Source organism: Chiloscyllium plagiosum, unplaced genomic scaffold (assembly GCF_037043375.1).
Source record: "Chiloscyllium plagiosum isolate Xiang-an unplaced genomic scaffold, Cpla_swu_hap1 HiC_scaffold_24, whole genome shotgun sequence".
NCBI lineage: Eukaryota > Metazoa > Chordata > Chondrichthyes > Orectolobiformes > Hemiscylliidae > Chiloscyllium > Chiloscyllium plagiosum.
The window spans coordinates 9,873,495-9,895,483 of NW_028270162.1; the positions used below are offsets into that span (position 1 = coordinate 9,873,495).

The 21,989-nt window shown below is 41.3% G+C and overlaps 1 protein-coding gene and 2 long non-coding RNA genes across 7 annotated transcripts in view; 2 read left to right on the plus strand and 1 right to left on the minus strand.

The window, feature by feature from the left end:
• The window catches only part of gnb1l (guanine nucleotide binding protein (G protein), beta polypeptide 1-like), a 44,257-nt gene extending 38,315 nt beyond the window's left edge, over positions 1-5,942 (plus strand). For 2 of the 5 annotated variants that reach the window (XM_043715391.2, XM_087999893.1), the window contains exon 7: positions 717-5,937. In XM_043715391.2, the coding sequence (XP_043571326.1) occupies positions 717-983 (267 nt within the window). In that variant the 3' untranslated portion in view covers positions 984-5,937. Of the gene's footprint in view, positions 1-716 lie in introns of all 5 variants that reach the window. The other 3 variants (XM_043715393.2, XM_043715394.2, XM_043715396.2) reach the window with 3 other exon arrangements.
• LOC148145354 (uncharacterized) overlaps positions 1-16,229 on the minus strand; it is a 66,487-nt gene extending 50,258 nt beyond the window's left edge. Inside the window, exons 1-3 of the long non-coding RNA XR_015761235.1 lie at positions 15,823-16,229; positions 8,343-8,457; positions 6,402-6,465 (exon numbers count right to left, since the gene is read on the minus strand). This is a non-coding gene — a long non-coding RNA (uncharacterized LOC148145354). The remainder of the gene's footprint in view (positions 1-6,401; positions 6,466-8,342; positions 8,458-15,822) is intronic.
• LOC148145355 (uncharacterized) overlaps positions 6,409-21,989 on the plus strand; it is a 30,420-nt gene continuing 14,839 nt past the window's right edge. Inside the window, exons 1-2 of the long non-coding RNA XR_015761234.1 lie at positions 6,409-6,870; positions 20,709-20,815. This is a non-coding gene — a long non-coding RNA (uncharacterized LOC148145355). The remainder of the gene's footprint in view (positions 6,871-20,708; positions 20,816-21,989) is intronic.

Genomic DNA, 21,989 nt, shown 5'->3' on the forward strand with positions numbered 1-21,989 from the left:
TGGAGGGGGTGCAAAAGAGATTCACTAGGTTGATTCCCGGAGTTGAGAGAGTTGGTTTGAGGAGATTCTGAATAGACTGGGATTATATTCATTGGAAATTAAAAGAATGAAGATAGATCTTATAAAAACATATTTTGAAGGGAATAGATAAGATAGAAGCAGGGAAATAGTTTCCACTGGTAGGTGAAACTAAACAAGAGGGCATAGCCTCAAAATTAGGGGCATGGATTTAGGACTGAATTGAGAAGGAGTTTCTTCACCCAAAGGTTGTGAATTTTTGGAATTCCCTGTTCACTATGAAGTAGTTGAGGCTTCCTCATTGAAGGTTTTTAACACTAAGATAAATAATTTTTTGAACAGTAAAGGAATTAAAGGTTATGGTGAGAAGGTGGGTACGTGGATCTGGGGCCACAAAAACAATCAGCCATGACCTTATTGAGTGGCGGAGCAGGCTCGGAGGACCAGATGGCCTACTCTTGCTCCTGATTCTTATGTTCTTATATCCTTCCTTAGATATGGAAACTAAAACTATGCACATATCAAGATTAGCAAAGATACTGAAATTTCTAGCCACTGCAATTAAAATTTTATTTTAAAATCTGTCATAAAAGTTGTTTAGTGTCTTAAAGGGGGAACAAAATGGAAATCATTTGGTAGAAAGTAGATGTTGAATATTTTGCAAAATGTAATTATTATTTCCAACCTTTAATTGTTAGTTGCAGAATGCTGTAACATTGGTAAATGCTGGAATAGCTGATACCTGCATTCGCCAAGACAAGAAGATATTAGCTACAGCAGGTTGGGATCATCGGATCCGTATCTTTGGCTGGAAGAAGCTGAAACCCCTGGCGGTTCTACAGTACCACATAGCCAGTGTACACTGTGTGACATTCTCAGACCATGTTGTTCCATGTGAAAGATTAATGGCTGCAGGATCTAAAGACCAGCGCATAAGTTTATGGTCTGTCTACAACAAGCCATGACAGAGTTAATTTTGTACAGAAGTTTCATTCATATTCTGACTAAGCTGAAGACTGAGCCATATTGCTTGATTGATGATGGATGATCTGAGTCAGCTTGTGTGCATTTTGTACTGAATTTTTGTTATGGTTGTAATCTTATTATTTTCTTCATGAGCTGTCTCTTATTGAATTGATATTTAAAGAAAATAAAAGAAAGAGCTTATGTTTATATAGCAGCTTTCATATTCTCATGACATCCTGGAAATATTTACTTTTAAATTAAAATTGCTGTTGGTTTGTAGGCAAGTACAGCAGTTAATTTCTGGACAGCAATTTTCCACAGATAGCAATGAGATGAGTAATCCTTTGATGGAGTGCAAAGGAGGAATAAACTTTAGTTAGAACATCATAAGAAATGCCAGCAATACATTGAATGGTGCCATGAGAGTAATTTTAAAATTAAAACCAGAAATAATACAATTCTGTAACATATTAGCTATTTGCAACCCATTGCCACAACTCTAAATTCCACAGTAACTTGTTGGCATGAGGCAAGTTTTAAGGACTAATTTAACTGTAAGACCTCATGAGACTTCATTGTGTTAAACACAGTACTTCCCGTGCGAGGGAGGCAGAAACAGTGTTGATTTTTTTCAACATTAAACCCATGCTTAATCTAAATGTCAGTTTTAATTTTTTTTTTAAAATATATTTGCAATGCTCCTTCATTTCACTCTTTGCATATTCCATTGTCTTCAGCAGCAAGGAAATGGACAATGAAGACACGTAAGCCAAGCCCAATCATGTTGGGCTTTGGTTATTATTGTTGATTCGTCTGTGATTGGTCTCATCAGAAATTGTACATGGGTCATAATTTTAATTAGTCTTTTACCAACCTATTCTTAAAAAAAGTGGTATAAGTTCTGCTTTTAATCTAAAGTCCTTATTAATTTCCCTTTATTTCTTGGACCAAACCTTTAAGGTAACATCTTAATGTTTGTAAACCGTTTATTTTTCTAATTGTTTGGCATCTGAATTCGCTCCCACCCTTTTATTATTCTAACTGAGCTGTTTCCGGATTAGACTTTTCCTGTCCAATACAAAATTTGGTTTTGCCTGCAATTTTCCGGTAATTCTTTGATTTCTTGCTGGTGTTCCAATCCATTTCCCTATATGTACACACAAGGGTAAAACACACCTCCAAAATTTTAAAAACAATAAAGTCGTATTGCTCAATTGGAAGCATGAGAATTGTCAAAGAGCAGGAAAGATACCCAAAGCTTGGCCCTCCATTATTCCAACTCCTTTTAGGTAGCACATTCCAGATCACAACAACTCGCCTTTTACTTACAGATTAGATTAGATTACTTACAGTGTGGAAACAGGTCCTTCGGCCCAAAAGTCAACACCGACCCGCCGAAGCGCAACCCACCCAGACCCATTCCCCTACATTTACCCCTTCACCTAACACTACGGGCAATTTAGCGTGGCCAATTCACCTAACCTGCACATTTTTGGACTGTGGGGAGTAAACCGGAGCACCCGGAGAAAACCCACGCAGACACGGGGAGAATGTGCAAACTCCACACAGTCGCCTGAGGTGGGAATTGAACCTAGGTCTCTGGTGCTGTGAGGCAGCAGTACTAACCACTGTGCCACTCCCCTGGAATTTTTGGCAACTCTAGAAAATCTATTTCTACTCCTTTCTCTCCCTCCTGTCATCATTTTGATTGTGTCAATCAAATCTTCCCAGTGTGGGAAAGTATGTGAAGGGTTGTGGACACAATGTATATGGATCAGCTAAAACTTCATATTCATTCAAATTGAACCAATTCTTTTTTTAAAAAAAGTACCATAATAAATTTTCATCAATGAAGTAAACTTGATTTTCTAGCTTTGCTTCAAATAACTTTGGAATCAAATAATGCATGGAGTACAAGCACCAGTACAGGCTAATTAGAATAATAAAAGAAAAGTCCTGGAAATCTGAAATAAAAACAAAGTCCTGGAAAACTCAACAGATCTGGCAACATATATTTCAACTGTTTGTCTCTCCACAGATGCTGACAGATCTGCTGAGTGTCTCCAACACTTTCTGGTTTTATTATAGTTAGAATGTTGACCTGTTGGTGTGTTGTAAATTCTCATACACGTTACAATATCTCAAAGTGCTGTTTCACAAAAGAACCAACACATCGTAGAAAATCATTCGTCTTTTTGAGACTATTTATCAACTCAGCTGATTATAGTCTGTTCCAATTACATTTTAGTTTTCTAGCTCTAAATTAGAACTTTTTTTTAAAAGAAATTGACTAGCCATTAATATAACCATCATTATCTTTTGCAACCAAGATATTTCAAAGACATGGCATAGGCACAATGGATTGAGAGGCTCCTTTCTGAGCTTTAAGTTTCAAATTTTATGCTAACTTCCCCACCTCTTTTATCACAGGCTTGCATTTGGTGCTTTACTGTTTTTCCTGGAGCTTAGAATGTGGTTTTCTTTTGTCTATTATTTTTGTCGATTTGTCTATTAATTAACTGTTGCTTTAATTTTGCATCTTAGTGGCACATAAGTGCACGATTGAATTTGTTTTTGTTTGTATGTAGAATTATGATATTTACATGAATTTTGTGTACACACGTGAAACTTTCATGTAAAACAAAATACTCTGGATGCTGGAAATCTGAAACAAACACAGTGAATGCTGGAGAAACTCAGCAGGTCGGGCAGCATCTGTGGAGAGAGAAACAGTTAACATTTTGAGTCCAGTATGACTTTAGAACTAAAAAGTTGTTGGTAAATGGACATTTTTAATATACTTTTGATAGGGGAGAAGGCCCAGTGCAAAAGATAAAGCGTTATTAATGCTGGAGTAAGAAAGAAAAGACATAAAATGAGTGTGAAAGGGAGAGAATTGGTCCTCTCTACCAAGTGCAAAGAATACAAAGATACAGACTTTCCATTCAACAAACCACCCATGCAAACATTTTTGCCCTGGGCCTGTTATAATGTTCTAACAAAGCAAAATACAAGCTCGAGGAGCAACATTTCATTTTTCAGTTTAGGCACATTACTACCTCAAGATCTCAACATTGAATTCAATAACTTCAGAAACTGACTGCATTTCATCTGTTCTCCATTTGTCTTTGAATCTTTCCTCCCTTCTTATTTGTGTTATATGTACTTGCTTGCCCATTTCAGAGTCAAATCAGCTGTATTGCTCTTGGTTTGGAGTCATTCAAAGAGCAGACCAAGTAATGATTCCTAAGGCAGATTTCCTTCTGTGAAGGACATTATGAACTCGATATATTTTCAGGACAATCGATTACAGTTTCATGGTCACCATTACCGAGCCTAGCTTTCAAATCAATTTTTGAAAAATTATTAATGTTAATAGTTACAGATATGCTAGTACATTATTAATCTTTCAAACACCATGGAGATCTTTACTCTTTTTACATTTTTTGGGGTTCATTCACAAGAATTCTTGTTTGCAAGCCCAACTGGGGATCACCAGTGATTGATGTCACTAGTCGGTTTTCCACATCTGGGCTTTTGCCTGAAATATTCTGGTTTAAAGGTAACTAAAACAATAAACAGCAAGTATTCTAACTTTGAAAATTATCATGGGAAATAGTGTGGGTAAAAATAATTGTAAAGTTGCTTCTGAGGGAATGGTATTAGCAAAACAGGATTAGCGTGGTTATAAGGAGAAAAAGACTTGTATTTATCAAGCACCTTGCCTAGATATTAGGCTATCCCACAGTGCATTGAGTGCTGAACATTACAATGTCGAACAGCTTACTGTTTAAAGTTGCTGCTTGGTGCTCGCTTTACTGAATCTTGCAAAGCAAAAAGATTTTATATTTAGTTACAAAATCTCTGTGCCCTAGTGATAAAGAAGAGGAAAATATCTTCCAGGGTTTTCTTCTGACTGGCATCAGTTAACCTTGCAGATAAAGCCTGTATTCTTATGCAGTGACAAGAGATCAGGACAACTGATGGAATGGCCATTTAGCGAACAGAATGGTAGCTTGAAACATAAATGGAGGAAGGCCAAGAGTCAAAGAATGTATTAGTAACTTCACACAGGGTTAAAAAATAAACATTTTAAAAGAAAATGCAGTAAATGTAATGTGAATAGTATCTTCAAAGCTTAATCTCCATTTTTAAACTGTGAATTTTATCTTTTAAACTTGACAGTATTTTCTTGTATACTATTTGTTTCCTGTTCCTAAATAAAACTCTGCACCTCCCTAGGTATCTTTTGCCAATACACAGTCAGTTTTGACATGGTGCCCAACAATCACCAATTGTCCCAGATATGGAGATTTCTGCATATCTAAGAATACATTATAGTATCCTATGGGAGCCAGTTAGGTCAGTTGACTGGATGTCTGGTTTGCAATGCAGAATAACCCCAGCAGTTCAATTCCACACTGCCTGAGATTACTATGAAGAACTCTCCTTCTCAACCTTTTCTCTGGCCCGAAGGGTGGTGATCCTCAATATGGAACACCACCAGTCATTTCTCTCTCTCTGTCCTCTTCTCCCTCCCTCCCTTGTAAATATTTTCTGAACCCTTTCAAGTTTCACAACATCCTTTAGGAGGGAGACCAGAATTGCACATAACTGGCCAACCCTTCAAAAAGCTTTAAATTAAGCCCATTTCTTGTTAAAATTGTAAAGACATGGAATCTATTATTTATTTTCTGTGATTTAATCATCAATACCTCAACTTTTATAGATGTGTCTATGATTTATGTTAGGTTCCACAACATTTGGTAATGATATATCCAAAGAACTGTGACAGTGAAGAAAGAGACCAATCACCCATCCACTCTGCACAGACCCTTGAATTAAGCAGATCAGTGCCATCAATTCTAAGATGAATAACTCATCTCTCAGCGAGTTTGTTGGAATACTCTCCAACTGCCTGGATGGAGTAACAACTCCAACAGCACTCAATCGGTTCAATGCCAGACTGCCTGAGTGGCACCCATTCCGACTTCAAAATTCACACCCTTCACGACTGGCACTGCGACAGTAGTTACACATCTACAAGATGCACTGCTGCCATTCTCTGGTAAGCCTGCACATTATTCCTTTTTAAAATAACAGTCGAATCCCCTTCTAAAACTCTCGATTGAACAAGCCTCCACCACACTCTCTGCCAGTGAGTTCCACATCCTAACTACTCACCTGATGGTGTGAAAATGCAACCAGATTTTTCCTAAAAGATTATTTATTACTCGGAAAGGATTAAAAACTGAGTTAGTGAAGGTGAGAACAATTGAATGAAACGCACTTACAGTATAATACATTTCTAAGGGATTGGCTGCTCGCTGTATGAGCCGCCGTTTGAAATACCTGTCTGACAGATTGTGACTCTGACGAATGATTGATAGTGAGTTACATTGGGTTGTTTTACACACCTGTATTTGTATGAAGCGGTTACCTAGCACCCGGCAGCACAACAAGTCAGGAGTGGAATCCAGTCTGCAAAGTGAAATAGCAGCCAATCGATTAACCATTTCGTATGCAAGTCATTTGAGCATTTTAAACGGGGAAATGTTTATCCAGACAGATTGTGGATCGGGGCTGGTTTTAATTCACATCCCCCTTATTATCAAAGCAATAGGCTGGCCGGTGAAAATTGCGATCATCCTGTTTATTAAAAGGGCTCAGCAGGGAATGAGTCACTGGTACACACGGTTCCTCTAATTCTTTCCGAATTTTTTTTTTGCAAGCCTATGTTAAATTCTAATGTCCACGTTAGCAATCTTCCTTTATTAGGACTGGTGTAAAAGCTCAATCTGGTCTTAAAATTCGCCTTCGAAACCGAGCAAGCGAAGATTCTGTGACGTTCACCGTCTCCCCTCACCTGAACCAACTATTTTCAGGGTAAGTTTATCTCCGTAAAGACCGACGCTGTTCAGATATAAATATTCAGTTCAGCAAACTGAATTGTCTCTGGTTTCTCTTGGGTTGTGAAAAGGACAAATAAGATCAGCATCGAGAATATTTGAATGGACGCTTTTTAGAAAAGTCATCATTGAGAAGAGACGACAAATCTCCATCCTATCTCACCTCACTCATTAACCCTCTCCTCACTCTCCCCAGTCCCCTCCTCAATCTCCTCAAATCCTCCCTCATTCACCACATCCCTTCCCTATTCTCTTCAGCCCCTCCCACTCTTCCCAAACCCTCCCCACTCTCACAAACCCCCTCCCCATTCTCGCTAAACCTATTCCCCACACTCTTCAACCCCTCCAACTCTCCCCAACTGTCTCCCAACCCTCTCCCCAACCTCCACCCCACTCTCACCAAACCCAATCCCCACTCTTGTCAATCCTTCCCACTCTCCCCAATTCCCTCTCCATTCTCATCAAATTCCCTCCCCACTCTCCCCCACCCCCTCTCTAATCACTTCAACCCCTCCCACTCTACCCAATCCCATCCTCATTCTCCCCAACCCCGTTCCCACTCTCACCAACCTCACCGGACCCCCCCCCCCCCCCTCCAACCCTCCCAAGCCTCCCAAGCCCCTCCCCACTGTCAGGGGATAAAAAAGACCAGGGCAAAAAGCTCTATCTAATAATACTGTGCATTTGCTTTGAGAGTCATATCTTAACAACGTACAGTGTACATGGTTCTTCGTGAAATATCTAGAATCAACTTCTGTTTTTAAATAAGTCTTCCATTTATGTACAACAACTACTTGTATCGATTTGGTGCTTTTTAAAATAATAAAATGTCCAAAGATACTTTGAATCAGACCTATATATTAAACAAATTATGACATTGAACTATCGAAGGAAATGTTTATTCAGGTGACCAAACGTTTGGCAAAAGTGGTCAATTTTAAAATCAAAGTAATTAAATACGAGCCAGCGTAGGTTAGTGAACATGGGGATGCTAGGTGAAAGACTCCTGACATAAGCAGGAAACAGGCAGCAGAACTTTGAATAACCTCAGATTTGTAGGGATTAGAATGTGGGAGTCTGGCAGAACAGCATTGCAATAGTAAAACCTAGAGATAACAAGGCTACATGAAAACTGGAGAAAGAACACCTCATCTTCTGCCTTGGGAGCTTACAACCATATGGCCTTAACATAGAATTCACGAACTTCCAAATCTCCCCACCGCATCTCATCCCAGGTCCAGCCCTCCCTCTCTGCCCTGCCTCCTTAACCTGACCAAACCTGTCCATCTCACTTCCCACTTATCCGCTCCACCCCTTCCCACTAACCAATCGCAGCCACCTCCTACCTGGATCCACCTATTGCCATCCCACCCACCTTTCCCCTGGCCCCCACCCCGCCTCCATTTATTTCTCAGCCCCCTTCCCCAAGTCCTGATGAAAGGTTCCGACCTGAAATGTCGACTCTCCTTCTCCTCTGATGCAGTGTGACCTGCTGTGCTTTTTCCAGCTCTATGCTTTATCCTCTCTGACTCCCCAGCATCTGCAGTCCTCACTATCTCCAAACCTACAGATAATAAAGGCATGGATGAGCATTTCAACCAGGAAAATGTATTGAGTAGTGTTAGGCAGATATATTGATAGCTGTGAATTTTTTAAAAAATTAACTTTGTGGGATGTGGGCATCACTGGCTCACAAGCATTTATTGCCCATCCCCAATTCCCCTTGAAAAGGTGCTGGTGAGCTGCCTATGGTTGTGAATGTAGGGTAAGAAGCATAACCTGAGATCAAATAGAAACTAAATATTGTGAATGGTCATTTGGCAGGGAGAGAGATGGAATGGTGACCAGGAATAAAATTTGTAGACCGTCAGACCACATGGTTCATTGTGTCTGCTCCACCATTTGATCATGGCCGATATGTTTCTCAACCCCATTCTTCTGCCTTCTCCCTGTAATCCTTACCAATCAAGAACCTGTTTAAATGCACTCAATGGCTTGGCCGCCACAGCCTGCTGCAGCAATGAATTCCACAGATTAACCACCCTCTGGCTGAAGAAATTCCTCCTTATCTTAGTTCTAAAAGGCTGTCCCTTCACTCCGAGGTTGAGTGCGTTCTGTGCACTCAAGTCCCAGTCACCTCTACTAGCTGATATATTTTCTCTATGTCCACCGTATCCAGGCCCCTCAGTGTTCTGTAAATTTCATTCAGATACCCTATCATCTTTCTAACCTCTATCGAGTCCTCAACTACTTCTCATACAACAAGCACTTCATCCCCGGATCATTCTTTATAAACCTCGCCTGGATCCCCTCCAGTACAAGCACATCCATCCTCAGACAAGGGACCCAAAACGGCTCAAAATACTCCAAATACAGTCTGACCAGAGTCTTAAACAGCCTCAGTAGTGCATATCTGCTCTTGTATTCTAGCCCTCTTGAAATGAATGCAAGCATTGCATTTGACTTTCCAATTGCCACCTGAACCTGCATGTTAACATTAAGAGAAACCTGAACTCAGACTCCAAGTCCCCTTGTGCTTCAGATTTCAAAAGCCTTTCCCCATTTAGAAAATGGTCTATGCTTCTATTCTTCCTACCTAAGTGCACTACCTCACACTTCCCAACATTGTATTCCATCTGCCACTCATTTGCTCACTCTCCTAGTCTGTACCAAGTCCTTCTGCAGCTTTGCTGCTTCCTTAACACTACTTGTACCTCCATCTATCATTGTGTCATCTGCAAACTTAGCAACAATGCTCTCAGCTCCTTCGTCCAAATAGTTAATGTATAACGTTGTGGTCCCAACTCAGACCCCTGTGGAACTCCACTAGTCACCAGGTGCCATCCTGAAAAAGAACCATTTGTCTCTACTCCCTGCCTTCTGCCAATGTGTCATTCAGCCAATCCTCTGTCCATGCCTGTACCTTACCCCTAATACTATGGGATCCAATCTTATTTAACACCTTCCTGTGTAGCAAAGTCCTTCTGGAAATCCACTGGCTTTCCTTTGTCTAGCTTGCTCATTACCTTGTCAAAGAATTCTAAAACATTTGTCAGGCATGACCTCCCTTGACGAAGACATGCTGACCCAACCCTATTTTACCATGTACTTCCTAGTATTCTGCAATCTCATTCTTAATAATGGACTCTAAAAGCTTGCCAATGACTGAGGTCAGGCTAACTGGCCTCCAGTTTTCTGTCTTTGGCCTTCTTCCGTTCTTAAACAAGGGTGTTACATCCTTCTGAGCCTTCTGAGACCCTCTCTGACTCCAGTGATTTCTGAAAGATCACTCCTAATGTCTCTACAATCTCCTTAGCCGTCTTCTTCAGAACTTTAGGGTGTAGACCATCTGGTCTGGGTGATTCATCCACCTTTGGACCTTTTGGCTTCCCCATGACTTTGTCCTTAGTGATGGTCACGACAGTCGCTTCTGCCCCCGACTCTCTTGAAGCTCTGGTATGTTGCTGGTGTCTTCCATTGTGAAAACTCGTGCAAAATGTCTATTCAGTTCCTCCACCATTTCTTCCTTCCCCAGTAGTACTTGTCCAGCCCAATTTTCCAGTGATCCAATGTCCATTCTTACCTTTCATATATCTAGAAAGGCTCTTGCAATCTTGCAGGAATGCAAACCATGATCTTAGAATGCCTACAATGCAGAAGCAGATTATTCATCCCATTGAGTCCACATCAACCCTTTGAAGAGCATCTCACCCAGACCCACCCCATCCCTCCAACCCTGCACTTCCCATGGTTAATCCACCTAGCCTGCACATTTCTGGACACTATGGGCAAATCACTATGGGCAAATCACCATGGTCAATCCATCTAACCTGCACATCTTTGGACCACTGGAGGAAACCCACACAGACATGGAGAGGATATATAAGTCTGCACATAGACAGTCACCTGAGGGTGGAATTGAACCTGGGTCCCAGCTCCTGTAAGGCAGCAGTGCTAACTGTTGAACTACTGCACTAACTAAATTTTCGTGTTTCCAACATTTAATTAACCTTATCTGGTGCTAACACAACACAATTGCTAAGCTGCTAGCATGAATATTCAAAAATGCTACACGTTTCCTCGCATTTCTCCCAGTGACAAGTCAGGCAGCTGCTAACAAGAAAGATGGGGCTGCTTCAATTGTTCACAGTCAAGAAACGCAAATAAACTCCAAAGTGATCTCAGTTAGTTAATGGCAATTTCTACAAACAACTAGCTGAACGTGAATGTGTCCTAGTCATAACAAATACTTGCTGGAGCTGAGGTCATGGGAGAGATCAGTCAGCATGGCAGGCTCACTCTTCTTCTTGTTGCATTCATTGGATTAAAAGATTGCAGTTATGCTGGAGTGTAGCAGAGCCAGCTGGCTAACATACCTGGGTAAGGAAAGGATAGGTAGTGGGGTAATGTATTGAGGAGAACTGGGATCCAGGTTAGGAAGGAAGCCAAACTGTACCCTCTACCTTAGCTCATACCCTTCCACCCCCTCCTCGCAGGCCTCAGGATTCTATACCTCCATCATTCCCTTAAACCAGATAGTGAAATCCTGTACCAATCCCCAAGACCAGACAGTGATACCCTCTAACAATCCCTGGACACATTGATACCTTCCATCTCATTTCAGTCTGTGCATAATGATGTTGTGCAAATTATCACTGCTAATTTTCCACCTGGAATGCTTTGGGATGAAGTTATAAGTCACTGCGTGCAGGCACGAACCACTGTACATGCATAGAGCCATCTCAGCAGCCATGGCAATGCATATATGATGTATTCCATTGGAGAACATGTTTGTTCACCCATTAGCGAATGCAAAACACAATGTCTGATTTGCCACCTTTTTCAAGACCTCAAGTTGTTCTAAAGTACTTTACAGCAAAATAAGTATTTTGAACTGTGTTTGGAATATATTTTCCCAACTTAAAATAAAAATGTTGCTTTCAATGATTTATTTAAAATTATGTAAGTTCTCCAGTTGTAAACATATTTCATTAGATCTGCTTTAGTGAGATTCTACTTTGCACCGGGTATCCCAATTCTGCTCGCACAGTCGGGAGAAGCTTATTCTGTAATATTGATATTGAATGGAGATCATATTTATGCAGGTTTCCAGAACTGCAGTGTTTGCTTTTTGTAGTTTAGTTTTATGTCAATCTGAGTTACTTTCTTTATTTTAGAGAGACCATTGCCTTATTCCGAAGAAACAGCATACATAAGTTGCAATCAGATAGTTTATATCCACAGTTCTGCAATTTTCTGCAGTCTTAGATCCCAATAAAAAAATAAATTCAGCAAGATTATTAATCACAATCAATTCTGAAATTGTCAAGACACTCATTGAGTCCAATTTGTAGTTGTGTATTAAATCATGAGCTATGCATAGTGTTATTCTGGCTCAGTGAGTAGCAATTGTTGCCTCAGCTTGTGGGTTCAAGTATGATTTTCGACACAAACACAAATTGTGGGCCAATGTCAACATAGAGAGAGTGTTGGCATGCTATCCCTCAGATGATATGTTTAACCAAGGGTTACTTTATCCTCTTGGATTGTAAAAGATCCAAAAGGAATCTTCCAAAAAAAGCTTTGAGTTTTCCCAGATGAGGTGGTTGATATTTATCTCTCAGGCACTATCACAAAACAGGTTTATCTGATCATTGACACATTGCTCTTTATCGAACTTGCTGTACAAACATTGGTTGCTACATTTCATAAATAACATGAAAAGTGCTATGGGGAGGTGATGGCCTAGTGGTGTTATCACCGGACTGTTAATCCTGAGATCCAGGTAATGTTCTGGGGGCCTAGGTTCAAATCCTACCATTGCAGATAGTGGGATTTGTATTCAGTGGTGATTATGATTCCATTGCTGATTGTCAGGAAAACTCATCTGGTTTAGAGAAGGAAATTACCTGATCTGGCCTATATGTGACTCCAGGCCCTCTGGGATGAACAATAAATGTTTGCCTGGCCAGTGATGCCCTCATCATGAGAATGAATTTTTTAAAAATGAAGGTGATTATTTAGTGGGTTATACCTAATTTTGGAACATTTACTCTCAATACTTCAGAGGTGGTTGCACAATATGTCAAACTAGTATTGTTTAAAGTTGAAGACTGATTAGGTAGTAAAGTAGATGTGAAAGCAGAATTGGATTCTTTCAGACACCACACAATGGAGATGAAGTGGAATTGAAAACTGAAGATAAGATCATAAGACATAGGTATGGACGTAAGGCCATTCGCCTCAAGTCCACTCCACCATTTAATCATGGCTGATGGGCATTTCAACTCCACTTACCCGCACTCTCCCCGTAGCCCTTAATTCCTTCTGAGATCAAGAATTTATCAATCTCTGCCTTGATTTCCCGGCCTCAACTGTGCTCCATGGCAATGAAATCCACAGACCCACCACTCTCTGGCTAAAGAAATGCCTCCTCATTTCCATCCAAAATTGACCCGTCTAATTCTAAGGCTGTCCCCACAGGTCCTAGTCTCTCTGCCTAACAGAAACAACTTCCCAGTGTCCACCCTTTCTAAGCCATGCATTTTATTGTAAGTTTCTATTAGATTTCCCTTCAACCTTCTAAACTCTAATGAATACAATCCCAGGATCCTCAGCCATTCATCATATGTTAGGCCTACCATTCCAGGGATCATCCATGTGAATTTCTGCTGGACACACTCCAGTATGTCTTTCCTGAGGTGTGGGGGCCCAAAATTGGACATAGTATTCTAAATGGGGCCTAACTAGAGCTTTATAAAGTCTCAGAAGCACATCATTGCTTTTATATTCCAACCCTCTTGAGATAAATGACAACATTACATTTGCTTTCTTAATCACGGACTCAACCTGCAAATCAACCTTTAGAGAATCCTGGACTAGCACTTCCAGATCCCTTTGTACTTCGGTTTTAAGAATTTTCTCAACATTTAGAAAATAGTCCAGTATTATTTTCTCTAAAGTGCAAGACCTTACATTTGCTCACATTGAATTTCATCAGCCATTTCCTGGACCACTCTCCTGAACTGTCCTAAATCTTTCTGCAGCCTCCCCACCTCCTCAGTCCGCCTAACTTCATATCATCAGCGAACTTCACCAGAATGCCCCCAGTCCCTTCATCCAGATCATTAATATATAAAGTGAACAGCTGCAGCCCCAACACTGAACCCGATGGGACACCACTTGTCACCGGTTGCCATTCCAAAAAAGAACCTTTTATCCTAACTCTCTGCCTTCTGTCAGACAGCCACTCCCAAATCCATGCCAGTAGCTCACTTTGAACACAATGGCCTCTGCAGCTTCCCATGAGGCACCTTATTGAAGGTCTTTTGGAAGTCTAGATAGATAACATCCACTGGGTTTCACTGGTCTAACCTACTTGCCACCTCTTCAAAGAATTCTAACAGGATTGTCATGCACGACCTCCCCTTACCAAATCCATGAAGACTTTCTATAATCCGACCCTGCATTTCCAAGAATTTCAAAATCTCATCCTTCATGATGGATTCTAGAATTTTACCAACAACGAGGTTAGGCTAATTGGCCTATAATTTTCCATCTTTTGTCTGATGCTGAAATATTCAGCAGGTCTGGCAGCATTTGGAGAGAGAAACAAAGTTAATGTTTCAGGTCAATGACCTTTAGGCACTTGAATAGAATTTTAATTAAGGCTTAAGGGGAAAGAGCAAATATTGAGCTACCTTACTCTTGCAGAGAGCTGGCACTGGCTGAACTGGATGAAAGGCCTCATGACAGCCATAAGAAACAGGAATAGGAATAGGCCATTCAGCCCCTTGACCTTGTTTCACATTTCAATAGGATCATGGCTGATCCAATATTCCTCATGTCTACTTTCCTGTCCTTTTCTCACAATCCTTAATTTCCCAAGTGATCAAGAATCTATTTTAACTATAAATATACAGAAGGACTCTGCCCCCACAGCACTTTGTGGCAAGGAATTCCTCCTCATCTCAGTCTGAATTTGACACTCCTTTATTCTGAGACTCTCTCTGATCCTAGACTCTTCTATGGGTGATGGGGGGGGGGGGGGGTGGTGGGGAGGAGAAACATCCTCTCATTCTATGTTGTATACATAAGGTGAATCTATTCAATGGAATGCAGACTGGGGATGTTCTATTTGAACTATCTGACCAGTGACAGATTGTACAATGGGCATGGCCATCCATTCCATTTCGACACAAACTCCTAATAACTGTATTCCTACGTACATCAAATGTTCCCCCCCTTCTCCCCCCCCCCCCCCACCTTGTTACCTGATGCATTCTTCTGAAAGTATCTACCAATACCCCTTTGAATGGAGAGTTTACACATTTCCTAATCAATCTGTTCATAGATGTTCTCACGTCTCTGAAACTCGAACACAGGAATCTTTGTCCAGAGGTGGGGACGCTATCACGGGGCAACCAGGGCTCTGAATTGAGAGATTATTGTTCCCTCTCTAATTTCATGACCCTCTGTGTTCTCAGTGCCACCCGCCTACCTCCTCTTGCTTAAAACTGAACGTGGTAGCGTAAGCTATAAAGCGGTACAAATTTGCAGAGCCGTGAACAGTCTCTTTCAAAAAGCCAGAACAAGCACGATGGGCAGAATGGCCTCATACTCGTGAAGCTCGGCCTCCAATTGGACGTGGGGTGCTGAAGTTTTACATTAAAGCCTCCTGCGCACTAATTACCCGTGACCAGAAACCTGTGGACAAATCAGATGGAAAAATAGGCCATCTGGCTCATTCTAAATATTTGTCTATCTGGTGAATATATTGTTTTAAAAAAAACCGATCTGCACGAAACACATGGTGTAAATAAATCAGAATATCAACAGTATTTGCATAAAATGTCACAGACAGCCAGTACGTAACAAGTTTTTCTGGTTTGATAGTAAGCGGGAGCACGTTGCTGTTGTATTTACTGACCAGGAGAGAGAGTTGTCTTGAGACGCTGTTCCATCAGATCCCTCTGGAGGCTCGCGCGCAGTGAATCACTTTGAAGTTAGGCGACTTTCATGCTCGTGTGGAGCAGGCTAACAGTTACCGGACTGGTTATTGTTTCAGCACCAATCTTGTCTCCCAGATGAATATTACTGGGATGCCTGGTGTCCTTTGTTGTCCTGTTGACTTGCGTGCTTTCAGCCATATGTCTGTCCGTCTCCCCTCTCCCAGTTGCATCTGTTGCACAGTAATTGGCAAAGCACAGGAAAGTAAAGGAAATCAAAGGCGCGACTGATGGGCTACAAAATACTTTTTTTGTTGTTGGAAATTCGGAGCGGGCCAGCCGTGGAAAAATCATAAAAGTTACCCGGCTCTACTGCTTCGACCTTGAGATTCCCTGACAGCTTCCCATCCCTGAGTCAGGCCCAGTGCTATAGAACAGACGTTTAATGGGGTTTCCGCCTATTCTGTGATAAATCGAATGCTTTTAATATTACAAACAGATGTGGGCAGAGATTTACGAAAACATAATGAGCGAGGAAGTGGTGAGATTCATTTGAGGTAAATTGGGAAGTCAATAAAGGGAAGCGAGGGTAGAACTGGTAATTCTTTGATAAAAATTTGAGCTATTGAGTCTAGGCCCAGGTGCGTGTCAACAATGATTTATTGTTGGAGTTCATTTTGAGCTGCGTTTGCACTTCTTGGTGTGAAACTGTTGAGATTTGGGCATTGCTGCAGCCCTTATGTGTAAGTGCAGGCTGAAGCTCTTGACCAGATCCCTGGGTGAAACACCAGTACCACTAATACTTTGGGGCGGCACAGTGGCTCACAGCGCCAGAGTGCTGGGTTCGATTCTAGCCTCAGGCGACTGTCTGTGTGGAGTTTGCACATTCTCTGCATGGGTTTCCTCCCACAGTCCAACAATGCGTTAGTCAGGGAAATGGGTCTGGTTGGGTTACTCTTCGAAGGGTCCGTGTGGACTGGTTGGGCTGAAGGACCTGTTTCCACACTGGAGGGAATCTAATCTAATCTCACTCCCCAGCAAGGAAGAGCTTTGACGCTCCAGTCTCAGTTTGCATTCATTCTAAAGGTGTGATTGGATATTACATTGCACAGATTATACAACATTTACCAGTTGACCCAATGGCTCTGGTTTTGCTCTTCTCAAACCATCTCACAATGATATTAATTCATTTTAGGGGAGGTTGGATTAATCTGGGATGGAGAAAGTGAGGTCTGCAGATGCTGGAGATCAGAGCTGGAAATGTGTTGCTGGAAAAGCGCAGCAGGTCAGGCAGCATCCAGGGAACAGGAGAATCGACGTTTCGGGCATAAGCCCTTCTTTAGGAATGGGGAAAGTTTGTCCAGCAGGCTAAGATAAAAGGTAGGGAGGAGGGACTTGGGGGAGGGGCGTCGGAAATGTGATAGGTGGAAAGAGGTCAAGGTGAGGGTGATAGGTCAGACTGGAGTGGGGGCAGAGAGGTCGGGAAGAAGATTGCAGGTTAGGAAGGCGGTGCTGAATTCGATGGATTTGACTGAGACAGGGTGGGGGGAGGGGAAATGAGGAAACTGGTGAAATCCGAGTTCATCCCTTGTGGTTGGAGGGTTCCTAGGCGGAAGATGAGGCGTTCTTCCTCCAACCGTCGTTTTGTTGTGGTCTGACGATGGAGGAGTCCAATCTGGGATGGCTCAGTGGTTAGCACTGCTGTCACACAGCACCGGGGACCAGATTCAATTCTAGCCTCGGGTCACTGTCTGTGTAGAGTTTGAACATTGTCCCTGTGCCTGTGTGGGTTTTTCTCCACAGTCCAAAGATGTGCAGGTCAAGTGGATTGGCCATGGAAAATGCAGGGTTACAGGGACAGGTTAGGGTGGTAGGTCTGGGTGGGATGCCGTTTGGAGGGTTAATCCGGCCTCAGTGGGCTGAATGGCCTGCTTTCACACTGTCGGGATTCTGTGATTAATAACTGTTATATTTATGATGCCTAGTATTGTACTTATCACCCACTTCCCCATAGAAATTAGTGGGAAGATCTTCTTGATTGAAGTCTTGCACCCTTAATATTTTTAATTAATTAATTAATTCTATTAGAAAAGACGTAGGCCTCTCTGTCTAGTGAAAAATATTCTACGGCTAGCTTGAGAATTATGACCTCTTGTTTCTGGTAGAGGGAGGTAGTGACAGGTGCTGGTATCACTGCCCACATTCTCCACTCTATTGGGCATTGGTTAGCTCAGTTGACTGGATGTCTGGTTTGTGATGCCGGGTGATGCCAACAGGGTGAGTTCAATTCCTCTTCAATTTCTCGACTGGCTGAAGTTACCATGCCCCATGCCAAGAGCTGTGTTCTCAACCTTTCCTGGGGTGTGGTCCTCTCTGGCTTAACTTGTCACCAGTCTTCTATGTTTAAGCAGAGAGCAGACTTTGGCAAGTCTCACTTCACTCAATCAGGGGTCCTAGAACAAAACAAAGATTTGCGGATGTTGGAGATCTGAAACAAAAACGGAATAGTAAAAAAAAGGTAGAGAATGTGAAAAACAGATTTTTAAGAACTGAGATAAAAACAGAAATTGCTGGAGAAACTCAGTTGGCCTGACAGCATCTTTGGGAAGCAAACAGAATTAATGTTTTGAGTCCGGTAACTCGGCATCAAAAAATCGCAGAAGTCAGACCTGCTAACCATTATAACTGTGGTTAAAAAAACTCCTTCCATGATTCGCATGTTAAATTAATATTAATTATTCACCCGGGAATCAATATTTTGACTCTAAGAAAAATATCTGTAGTCTGTTTATTGAGTTGGTTAAATACACACTGCCCTCAATAAATAGACATACTCGTCCCTGCCTTAAATCCTGACTCACATTGGATTACACAGTGGTTGCCAATACACACCCTGATTACTAACAACAATAAACATCTGAGGTATCTGATGGCATGCTCTTCTGTATATATTACACTGTATATGTTCTGCATGCATTGTTTAAAAGATGTGTTCTATTGTCTCAAAGTTAAAAATCACACAACACCAGGTTATAGTCCAACAGGTTTAATTGGAAGCACACTAGCTTTCGGAACGATGCTCCTTCATCAGGTGAATGTGGAGGGCTCGATTGTAACACAGAATTTATAGCAAAAATTTGCAGTGTGATGTAACTGAAATTATACATTGAAGAATTGATTGTCTGTTAAGCCTTTCATCTGTTAGAATACAGTGATAGTTTCACTTCTTTCATGTGTAAATCACAAAACCCTTTTTTTAAAAGTTGCATTCTCGGGTTAGCTGTTAACAATGGTGATAGCTAGACAATATGTTGAAGGTGTTAGCCCCCTGTGTTCTCTGTCTATGACCTGATGTTTAGATTGATTCCAATCTAAAAAGTGAGATAACAGAGTTTTACATAAATTCATGCAGTTTTTGAGCTCCGAGTTCTACATGAATCTATTGTCTCAGTAGTGACATTGCGGAACCAATATTGTATTTCAAAGAACTTTGTGAACACGGGCATTTAATATACCTGATTATTACATGTCCAGAGTGGATGTAGGTAAAAGTCAGCTTTGTGGATATAACTGCTGATGTAATTTTGACTAAAGTTTTGACTGGTAGTTTGGTTAGCCAAGACAAAATTCAGGAAAGTTTGAAAAAGCCAGTCAGAGGAACTGTACTGGAAGGTTTGCTTATTTAAACATTTTGTGAACTTGTTCAAAGTTGTCTTAATTGAGGTAACTTTAACAATACATTGTTACTGTTTGCTCTGCATATGATGATCTATGAAAGAATCCTGTTTGACAATTTAGTGTATTATAGAAGTAGCTCACATTAAATGTCTTATGAAGTTGAAATCATATAGAACATAGAATATAGAACAATACAGCACAACAGGCCCTTCAGATCTCAAACTCACCTTCATACCCATACCCTACATTTTACTATCATCAAGGAACAGTAAATTAATCCCAGATATTTTTGTGTCAACTTCCAGTTATTAGAAAGCATCCGCTTGGTTTATGGGAATTGTTTTTTGTATGAAGTCAAGAAATCATATTGCAAACCATGAAATACAGGCTCAAAGATACAACTTGGAGGGGGTGCAGGAGCAGAGGGACCTTGGCGTTCAAGTGCATAATTCTTTGAAGGTGACCAGGAAAGTTGAAATGATTGTTACAGAAACTTATTGGAGCTTGGGTTTACAAATAGAGATATAGAGTACAAAAACAAGAAAGTGATGCCACACCTCTACAAGTCATTGGTCAGGCCACATTTGGAATATTGTGTTCAGTTCTAGGCAGCCTATTTAAGGAAGGATGCTAAAGCCCTGGGGAGAGTGCAAAGGACATTTACTAGAATTACATCAGGAATGAGGGATTTTAGATACAAGATTAGGGAAACTGAACTTATTCTCTTTGGAACAGAGAAGATTAATAGGTAACATTATTAAGATGTTCAAAATTATGAACAATTTTGACAGGGTAAGGAAGGGTATTCTGTTTTCGCTAGTTGGTATGTTAGTAACTAGGGGTCCCAATTTCACAACTGTCAGCAAGAGAGCTAATACTGAGATGGGGAGAAATTCTTCTCTCTGAGAGCTGTTAGGATTTGAAATGCACTTCTTCAGAGAGTAGCCAACACAGTATCAATACAACCGTTTCAAAAGGGAGCTGGATATATATTTGAAAGTAATTAATTTGGAGAGCTACGGAGAAAGGGCTGGAGACTGGACTAGCTGGGCAGCTCTTTCAGGAATCAGTGGACATGATGGGTCAAATGGCCTTCTCCATTGTAAAATTTTATGATTCTATAAATTGTGAGATTAATTGTAATGATTTCACGTAATGAAACCAGGATTACATATTGCTGTTAAAATAGATCACAGATGAGAAGAACCAAATGAGTTGAAACCAGAAGACAATTTTTCAACATCAAATGTAGTGGCTCAAAGGAAATGGCTGCTGGGGTCAATTGGAACTTTCAAGGTGAGATGTTGTGTTAAGTTAGTGTTTCAGAGGATATGAAAATAAGACTGGTAAATAAGGGCTAAGAGCGACACAGTGGCTCAGTGGTTAGCATTGCCATCTCACAGCGCCAGGGACTTGGGTTTGATTCCACTCTTGGATGACTGTCTCTGGGGTTTGCACATTCTTCCCATGTCTTTGTGGGTTCCAGTTTCCTCACACAGCCCAAAGATGTGCATGGTACGTGGATTGGGTATACAAAATTGCTCATAGTATCCAGCGATATGCTGACTGGATAGAATAGCTACAGGAAATGCAAGGTTACAGGGTTAGGGTAGGGGTGTGGGTCCAAGTGGGATGAGCTTTGGAGGATCACTGTGGACTTGATGGGCCCAATGGCCTGCTCCAACACTGTAGGGAATCTCTTGAAATAAGGCAAATCAGCCTTGATCTAATCGAATGGACAACAGATTTGAGGAGCGAAATGCTTTGTTGTTCTATACTCTTACTAAACTATTACACATGCTCACAGATCAATGGCTCCAAATTTTTTGAAGTGCTAAATACATATAACCATTCCAAACACGTACCACCCTCTGCGTGAAAAGGTTGCCCCTTAGGTCTCTTTTATATCTTTCCCCTCTCACCCTAAACCTATGCCCTCTAGTTCTGGACTCCCCAACCCCAGGGAAAAGATTTGCCTATTTATCCTATCCATGCCCCTCATAATTTTGTAAACCTCTTTAAGGTCACCCCTCAGCCTGCGACGCTCCAGGGAAAACAGCCCCAGCCTGTTCAGCCTCTCCCTGTAGCTCAGATCCTCCAACCCTGGCAACATCCTTGTAAATCTTTTCTGAACCCTTTCAAGTTTCACAACATCTTTCCAATAGGAAGGAGACCAGAATTACATGCAATATTCCATCAGTGGCCTAACCAATGTCCTGTAAAGCCGCAACGTGACCTCCCAACTCCTGTACACAATACTCTGACCAATAAAGGAAAGCATACCAAACGCCTTCTTCACTATCCTATCTACCTGCGACTCCACTTTCAAGTAGCTATGAACCTGCACTCCAAGGTCTCATTGTTCAGCAACACTCCCTAGGACCTTACTATTAAGTGTATAAGTCCTGCTAAGATTTGCTTTCCCAAAATGCAGCACCTCGCATTTATCTGAATTAAACTCCACCTGCCA